This window comes from Ahaetulla prasina, chromosome 16, assembly GCF_028640845.1.
Source record: "Ahaetulla prasina isolate Xishuangbanna chromosome 16, ASM2864084v1, whole genome shotgun sequence".
NCBI classification, from domain to species: domain Eukaryota; kingdom Metazoa; phylum Chordata; class Lepidosauria; order Squamata; family Colubridae; genus Ahaetulla; species Ahaetulla prasina.
The window spans coordinates 1,972,572-1,981,721 of NC_080554.1; the positions used below are offsets into that span (position 1 = coordinate 1,972,572).

Sequence of the window (9,150 nt, forward strand, 5' to 3'; positions counted from 1 at the left end):
ACCTCCAGTGATGGATGGAGAACCCACAACTTCTGGAGCTCAAAGTCACCCTAAAGTTGCCGGATTAAGGATGTGTGGACATTTTTAGGCTGAGGTTTTTCAGGTGTTTCCTAAACTTGTGCAGTTAAGATTATTGCTCCTGATGTATTTAACGGCTTTTTCCTTTCGACCCATTGAAAAATACAATCCCGAGACAAATTTGGGGAGGGGAAGGAGGGAAGACATCCCAAAGGCGTTGAGGGTCAGGGTGGTTGAGATTGAAGGTAGGAAATCCAGTAAATGAACTGGATCCGTTATTAAATCAGCGAATGAGTGGATGGGTGGCTGAATCTCTCTAGTAAAAGAGAATATTTGGAGCTCAGGGTTGAACTGTGGGGTCCTTGGTGCTCTCTGAGCTTGGTGGTTTCCTTGCAGACGTTTCATGACCCAACTAGGTAGCACCATCAGCGCTAGAAGGGAGTGGGGTTTGTGCGGAAGAGGAGGAGGTGGAGGGAGGAGGAGGAGGAAGAGAACTGTTGGTGCTCTCTGAGCTTGGTGGTTTTCTTGCAAACATTTCATGACCCAACTAGGTAACATCATCAGTTCTAGAAGAGAAGGAGGTATGTGGGAAGGAGGAGGAGGAAGAGAACTGTGGGGTCCTTGGTGGTCTCTGAGCTTGGTGGTTTTATGACCCAACTAGGTAGCATCATCAGTGCTAGAAGAAAGTTTGTGGGTTTGTGGGGAAGAGGAGGAGGAGGAGGTGGAGGCAGAGGTAGGAGGAGAAGTGACCATGGGGATGTTTTGACGCTCACAACTGCAAAGACCAATCCTAAGTAATACCTATGGAGATTCTCAGTCAACCAGGTCACGGTGTCCTAAAAGTTCAAAGGAAAACAAGGAAGTCCAGTTGCCTCCTGAAAAAGCACCTTTGGGTCTCAAGTAACATTTTCCAGCACTGTTGCAACTTTGAACGCTCGGTTAAAACGGACGGTTATAAGTCGAGGACTAATATTTCTCCCCCCATCCCCAGTGTGCAAACGTGCCCAGATCAAATTCAAATCAATCTTTCTTGTGCTCATAGAGCAGCGCGCCTAAGCTCCCTTGACGTGGTTATTTTTCCAGCCGAGGCTTTTTTTATTAAAAATAATAATAATAATAATAATTTACACCAATGGAGAGCAGACCTCGGCCTTTTTCACATGGAGATTTTTCTCCGCTTTGACAAGCCCCTTCGCTCTATACGCATCTTGCCCCGAGAAAGGACGGGGTTGTATCAAATTGCACAACCGTGTGCACTCCTTTCTCTAATCCCAGGTGGGGTTGAAAGAGAGCAACGGACTGAAAAGTTTGGACTTTGTGTTTTGCAATTTCATAAAAAGCAGCTTCCTTCTAGCAGGAAAAGGTGCTTTTTCATCTTAGGTTTCCTTCTCCTTTCTGACTTAGCAACATATTTCTTCCCATCCTTTGCTGCCTGAGGAGACGCCTAATAAAGAAAGATCTCAAAAATAGTCACCTTGAAACGACCAGCCGTTATTCATCTCGTAATGCAAGTTGAAGGTTTCTGTTTTCAAGCCCAGCAACTCCTTTCTCTTCTGTTATGTTGCTGGGCCAAAGCAAAGAGATACGTGGGAGGTTTTCATATTTATTTATCAGTATAAATAGAGTAGAATAGAGTAGAGTAGAATAAATAGAATAGAATAGAATAGAAAATAGAATAGAATAGAATAGAATAAGAACTAGAATAGAAAATAGAATAGAGTATAGTAGAGTAAGAATAGAATAGAAGAGAGAATAGAATAGAATAGAATAGAATAGAATAGAATAGAATAGAATAGAATAGAATAAGAATTAGAATAGAAAATAGAATAGAGTAGAGTAGAGTAGAATAGAGTAGAGTAGAGTGAGAATAGAATAGAATAGAATAGAATAGAATAGAATAGAATAGAATAGAATAGAATAGAATAGAATAGAATAGAATAGAATAGAATAGAATATTGGCCAAGTGTGATTGGACACACAAGGAATTTGTCTTTGGAGCATATGCTCTGAGTATACATAAAAAGACAAGATATATTTGTCAAGAATCATAAGGTACAACACTTAATGATAGAGGGTACAAATAAGCAATCGAATCATACTAGGAAACAATCAATATCAATATAAATCGTAAGGATACCAGCAACAAGGTTACGGTCATGCAGTCATAAGTGGAAGGAGATGGGTGATGGGAATGATGAGAAGATTAATAGTAGTGCAGACTTAGTGAATAGTTTGACAGTGTTGAGGGAATTATTTGTTTAGCAGAGTGATGGCGTTTGGGAAAAAACTCTTCTTGTGTCTAGTTGTTCTCTTTAGCATTGTTTTGAGGGTAGGAGTTGAAACAGTTTATGTCCAGGATGCGAGGGGTCTGTAAATATTTTCACAGCCCTCTTTTTGACTCGTACAGTATACAGGTCCTCAGTGAAAGACAGGTTGGTAGCCATTGTTTTTTCTAACTATCCATTGAAGTCTGTGTCCGTCTTGTTGGGTTGCCGAGCCAAACCAGACAATTCTAGAGGTGCAGATGCCAGACTCAATCATTCCTCTGTAGAACTGGATCAGCAGCCTGAGCTTTCTGAGTTGGCGCAGAAAGAACATTCTTTGCTGTGCTTTTTTGATGACGTTTTTGATGTTAGGTGTCCATAATGGGATCCCAGGAGACCTTTCCCTCCACCTCTCTGTTTTAGCAAGTTCCCCTTCAGAAGCATACGTAACCTGCTTCTGCAGAAATATTTTATGTAAAAAAAAATGTTGGCTCGACTCATCCTCACAGCATGATCTCACCTCTCCGCTGGGAGTTTTGAAAGAAACGGTTAGCTTTTGAGGTCTTCTTCCTTCGTTCTGTCTTCTGGAGACCAACCTGGGAAGCTGTGGGAGAACAGCTAATATACCGATAGAAGACAATATTTGTAGCTCACAGTTGAACTGGGAGGTCTGAGTTTAGTAGCTTTCTTGCAGATGTCAACTAGGTAACATCATCAGGGCTAGAAGAGAGTGGAGGGAGGAGGGAGAAGAGGAGGGGGAGGACTGTGGGGTCATTGTTGCTCTCTGGGTTTAGTAATTTGCTGGCAGCTGTTTCTTCACGAGATCAGGATAGACCCCACTATCATTGCCCTCCTCCTTCTCTTCCTCCTTCTCCTCCTCCTCCTCCTCTCTACAAACCCCATTCCCTTCCAGCACTGATGATGTTATCTAGCTGGGTCATGAAACGTCTGCAAGAAAACCACCCAGCTCAGAGAGCACCAAGCTCCCCACGCCAGATCATGTCCCCAACAGCCAGCCTCATTAGCTGGATCACCCTAGTAAGAAATCAACTCTAAGGGAGGCTAAAACTCCTTTCATTCGGATGCGTTGCTTGCTTGCTTGCTGATATTTTTCTTGCATGCAAACTGAGATGCGGAGGGGCGGGCAGGCGGGGGGAACCAAATCGCTTCCTCGGTTGATTTTTTTTCCCCCTGTCCTTCCTTACAGCTTTTGGCGTCTTGCTTTGGGAAATTGCCACTTACGGCATGTCCCCCTACCCTGGGATTGACCTGTCGCAGGTATACGAGCTTCTGGAGAAGGACTATCGCATGGAACGTCCCGAGGGCTGTCCAGAAAAGGTCTACGAGCTCATGAGAGAGTGTGAGTTTGCGCTCCGCTGCCTGGGGTTCATTTCCTTTAAGGTTGGGGAAGGCCACGACGCAAATCTGGGCCTGGAAGGTTTGTTTTCCTTTAACCACCACTTTAAGGGAAGAGGCAGGGGGCCGCCGATAATTCAGTGTAAAATTGCATTTTTTTTAATTTTATTTTTTGCACGGAGGTTATTAAGCCTACAGAACAGGGAAGAACGGCTGTCCTCTTACTGCCTTTTCGAAGCTCCAGAAGCTAACAGACCAGGGAAAAACCCAGACTCCTTCTTATCCCGGGTTGAAAAGATCACATTTCTGGAGTTTCCCTTTGCGTTGTTCACCACTTGTGCTCCCTCGATCTTCTCTTTAGGCTGGCAGTGGAGTGCTTCAGAGAGACCGTCCTTTGCTGAAATCCACCAAGCATTTGAGACGATGTTTCAAGAATCCAGCATTTCAGATGGTGGGTGCCTCCAGATAATTAATTAATTAATTAATTAATTAATTAATTCTATTTCTCTCTCTCTCTCTCTCTCCCTCCCTCCCTTGTAGAGTCCTTCTTTGTAGATTCCTCCCTCCATAAGTAGATTCTGAGCTACCAATATTCTCCTTTTAAAGAGCAAAAGAGTTTTAAGGAGAAGAAAGTTTTGCGGCATAATTGATGCTGTCATGACGGTCCGTGCCCGGAACCAAGCTCAATTTCAAGAGAGTTTGAATTTCAGATATGGTTTCCTGGTCTTAAATCCGATTTTCCTTTTTGTCTCTTCGTTTTTCAGAAGTGGAAAAGGAGCTGGGGAAGAAAATGGTGAAAAGTACAGCCAGCCCATTTTTGCAAGCTCCAGAGCTGCCCACGAAAACCAGGTCATCTCGAAAAATGGCTGAATGGAAGGAGGTCGAGAGCTTAGAAGTGGGGCCTGCCAAAGTCCTGGCAGAAACGGGTAAGTTTAATCAGTGGTGGGATTCAAATTTTTTAACAACCGGTTCTGTGGGCGTGGCTTATTTTGGGGCGTGACTGGGTGGGTGTGGCTATGTGCATAAGGACTACTCAGAGGGATTAATCCTGTAAAGTGGGGAAAAAAATGAAATTTCTTCTAACAACCGGTTGTCCGAACTGCTTAACTACTTAACAACCGGTTCTACTGAACCGGTGCGAACCGGTAGAATCCCACCACTGAGTTTAATCCTTCTTTAGCATAACTGGGTACTGTCATAAATAGTGGGCAACCCATGGACTGGCATGACGGCTGGGGAATTCTGGAAGTTGAAGTCCACACATCTTAAAGTAAGCCAACATTGAGAAATACTGGTTTAAGAATATTGTGTTAGATAGAAGTGATCCGATCCACAACTGTTGGGTTCAAGAAATGGTGTAGGGTAGGGGTGAAATCCAGCAGATTCTGACAAGTTCTGAAGAACCGGTAGCGGAAATTTTGAGCAGTTCAGAGAATCAGTAGTGGAAATTTTGAGTAGTTCGGAGAACCGCCAAATACCACTATGACATGAAAGGTCACAAAATGGAACAAAGCTCATTTAACAACTGTCATTGCTTAGTGATGGAAATTCTGGGCTCAATTTTGGTCATAGGTTGAGGACTTCCTGTGTGAGAATCTTTCCAAGCTGACTGTAATTCCCCCCCGGGAAATGATAGATAGGTTTCCATGGAACTTAGAGGAGATCAGTTCTGGATCTTTTGTGACTATGCAACGATTCAAGGCTAATGCCCCACTTGAGGCCTCCTCCCTGTCTATTTCACACATTGTGTCAAAAATCTGTTTTTATTTTGCAGAATCTACAGAGCAGGAACCGGCTGTGTCCCCTGTACTGCCACGGAAGGAAAGGACTGCAGCTGATGGGAGTTTAAATGAAGATGACCGGTTGCTCCCCAAAGACAAAAAGACCAATCTTTTTAGCGCCCTGATCAAGAAGAAAAAGAAAACGGCGCCCACCCCTCCGAAGCGGAGTAGTTCGTTCCGGGAAGTGGAGAGCCACCCGGAGCATAAAGGAGGAGGGGAGGATGAGACCAAAGATGGCAACAACGGGGGTTTGCTCGCACATCCTGCTGATTTAGAGGACCGTTCCAGGTTCCCCAACCCCAGCAACGAGGCAGCCGGTGTCGCCAATGGGACTGGGAGCTCTAATGTGTTGACGCCAAACGTTTGGAAAAAATCAGGGTTCTCGGCCAATAATCGCCCGGGTCCCAATGAAGAGGACGGTGGCTCGATCTCTGGCAAGCGTTTCTTGCGTTCCTGCTCTGCCTCTTGCGTTCCCCACGGGGGCCGGGACACTGAGTGGAAGTCGGTCACCCTCCCTCGGAACCCGCAGTCCGTGGGGCACCAATTTGACTCGTCTACCTTCGGGGGCCACAAGAGTGAAAAGCCAGCCCTGCCTCGGAAGCGAGCCAGCGAGGTAAAGGCTGACCTGGTCAGCAGGGGAATAGTCACCTCGGGGCCGCGGTTGCTGAAGAAGAACGAGGAGACGCTGGAAGAGACGTCCAAAGAGACCGAGTGTACCCTGGGCTCCAGCCCGCCTACCCTCACCCCTAAATTCAGCCGAAGGCAGCCTTTGCTTCCTTCTGCTCCTGGGGGTCCGTCAGTTGAGCAAACCACAGTAGCCAAAAACACCCTGGGCATCTTTTCTGGCAAAGTCTTGGGCGAGGAATCCCGTCTACGGAAGATGAAGCCGGCTCCAGAGAAGGAAAAAGGGAAGCTGTCGAAGCTCAAACCTGCCCCGCCTCCTCCGGTCTTGAACTTGGGTAAAAATAGCAAGGGTGGTCTTGGGCCCAGCCACGAAGGACCAGAAGGGTCCCTGGCCAAGAGCAAGCAGACAGTAGTGGCTGCGGAGCCCGTCAATGCTGAGACTCCCAAGTCCGCCGAGGGAAGCAAAAAGCCGCTGATTTCCTCTGTGCCGAAATCTCCCTCGTCCGCCAAACTGCTCTTTGGTTCCCCTTCTCCATCGCCCCCCACCGTCTCGTCAGCTCTGGCTGCTGCAGACCAACCGGTCTCCACGGCCTTCATCCCCCTGATTTCCACCCGGGTGTCCCTGAGGAAGACCCGCCAACCACCCGAGAAGATAGCGAGTGGCACCGTCACGAAGGGGACAGTCCTGGAGAGCTCCGATGCCCTGCGGACCACTATCAACAAAAACTCGGAGCAGATGGTCAGCCACAGCGCCGTCCTGGAAGCGGGCAAGAACCTGTACACCTTCTGCGTCAGCTACGTGGACTCAATCCAGCAGATGCGGAATAAGTTTGCTTTCCGAGAGGCCATCAACAAACTGGAGAACAGCCTCCGGGAGCTTCAGATCTGCCCTGCCACAGTCGGTGGAGGTCCAGCCACCACCCCAGATTTTAGCAAGTTGCTCGGCTCGGTCAAAGAAATCAGCGACATTGTCCAGAGGTAGCAGAAGTGGAGAGCTCATCGGTGACCCACGTTAAGATGGAGCCGACTCAAGACATTTTGGTTTCTCGGACAAAACAATGGACCTCACACCTCAGAGAGACAACACAAAGACTTAGCCATGTGGTCTGTATCTTAGTCGTCCTCTGGGTTTATCCAAAACCGTCGACTTTGAGCCTTCCAGGTGTCGCGTTGCTTGGATTGCTCTCACCCTCAGGATATGCTCATCCATTGCTCCTCACGACCCCTCCACATACACCTGCCCACCCACCCCCACCCCCAATCCATCTTTCTCATCTGGAATATCATCTCGAAATTTGCTTCGTAACTCGGGGACGTCCAAACCTTGTGAAGCTTCACGCTGCATCCTTTGGGATGTTCCGACTAGTGCTTTGCTTGCTGTTCAGTGTCAGCTTTGCGTTGGAAGTGGGGCCTGCGGGACAACCACTTCTCCAGACCCAATTGATTGCAGGGATCTCTCTGGGTTGCTTCCCTTAGCCCCTCTTTGCACGTTGTCAGGGGCGGAAGGTCAGGTTCACACGTGGAGGTTCAGTTAAGCGACTCTGTTGCTAAAAGCCCACGCACAGGAATCTCCTCGGCACCTGCTAGGAGTTCAATAAGGGTCAACGGAGTTCGAGGGAGGTTGGCCTTCGTGCATCGGGATTGTAGGCTGATGTCTCTTTTCACTCCACCCTCTTAGTTCTGCCACTCCTTCTAAACACACACGGGTGCGTTCTCACAACCCCATTTTCTCTCTTAACCTTTCTGTCTCCCTCCTGTCCCACTGCAGACTTCGGTCTTTAAATTAGGCAGGGGCTCTTACCAGGACCAACCGAAGCAACTGCCCTCTGTGTCTGACAAACACTCCTCCCTCTCCCCTCCCGGATAAAGGAATGACTACATAAACAATTTCAATCCCTTCCCTCACTCCTCTTTCTTCCAGGAGGTAGCCTCAGTTGCTTTGGGGGACAGAAGAGGCGATTATAGCTTCCAACCAAAGCTAAGCTTGTACCAATTTGGGTCATTGGGCATTTGCACATCTCTTTTCTTTCTCTCCCCCCCCCCACCTTTTTTTTTTTTATTTTGGGAGGAAGGTTACTTCGGAAGGTGTCACTCTGCCTGAGCCCATGCACAACCAGGAGGTCACCCGCTGCTTTTCTGCATGATTCACTCCGTTGGCCTGACAAGAAATCCTTCCGTGCTCCTGGGATGTGGCCAGCCCCCCCACCCTCCACCGCAGACTTTGGGGGTGAGGTCAGAGGGGGGAACAAATTTGGGACATTCGATTCATTGTCTCCCTTACGCCAAGCATTTCCATCCGAAAACCTTTTTAATTATTCTTTTCCCCTGCAAGCGGTGGTGACGAATGTGGATGCAGTTTTTGCTGGCATATACTCAGTTTACCAGGTTGCCCTCGTGTGTCGGGGCCAGCCCAACCGGGCACGGGGCGGGGGGGGGGGGCGGGGGGGACAGGGAGGGAAGGGAACGAAACTGTGATTTTAAGCTTTGAAAGAATGGAGGTGAAGGGGGAACGGCCCCCCAAATTCAGTGAAGGTTGGATATTTCCAGAGGGTACCAAGACTTATTGTGAATAATCTCTCGCTGTAATATACACTCTTGTGCATATCTCAGTATTAATGCCTTTTGTAAGCCCTGCCTTCCAGTGTGTAAAATAACTGCCACTTTTTTAATTCTTAATTTCTGTAATGCTTAACAGGGGAGGGGGGTTTATTTCCTCCCCCCCACCCTTCTTCATCTCTAGCTTATGTTGGTCCAATCCAGGACCTTTTTAAGAGATCTTTTCACCCGTTTTCCTCCTCCTCTTCCTCCGCTACCACTACTTTACCTGCGTTCTTTCGAAAGATTCCAGATGGTTTATTTCTTAGTCTTTGTTTTTTTTTAATTTTGGGAGGAAGGTTACTTCGGAAGGTGTCACTCTGCCTGAGTCCATGCACAACCAGGAGGTCACCCGCTGCTTTTCTGCATGATTCACTCCGTTGGCCTGACAAGAAATCCTTCCGTGCTCCTGGGATGTGGCCAGCCCCCCCACCCTCCACCGCAGACTTTGGGGGTGAGGTCAAAGGGGGGAATAAATTTGGGACATTCGATTCATTGTCTCCCTTACGCCA

General features: G+C 47.6%; 1 protein-coding gene across 4 annotated transcripts in view; it reads left to right on the top strand.

The window, feature by feature from the left end:
• Nucleotides 1-7,302, top strand: part of ABL1 (ABL proto-oncogene 1, non-receptor tyrosine kinase) — a 76,068-nt gene extending 68,766 nt beyond the window's left edge. For all 4 annotated transcript variants that reach the window (XM_058159283.1, XM_058159284.1, XM_058159287.1 and 1 more), the window contains exons 8-11: nucleotides 3,490-3,642; nucleotides 4,000-4,089; nucleotides 4,403-4,564; nucleotides 5,413-7,302. In XM_058159283.1, the coding sequence (XP_058015266.1) occupies nucleotides 3,490-3,642; nucleotides 4,000-4,089; nucleotides 4,403-4,564; nucleotides 5,413-7,025 (2,018 nt within the window). In that variant the 3' untranslated portion in view covers nucleotides 7,026-7,302. The remainder of the gene's footprint in view (nucleotides 1-3,489; nucleotides 3,643-3,999; nucleotides 4,090-4,402; nucleotides 4,565-5,412) is intronic.
• The last annotated feature ends 1,848 nt before the right edge of the window (nucleotides 7,303-9,150 follow it).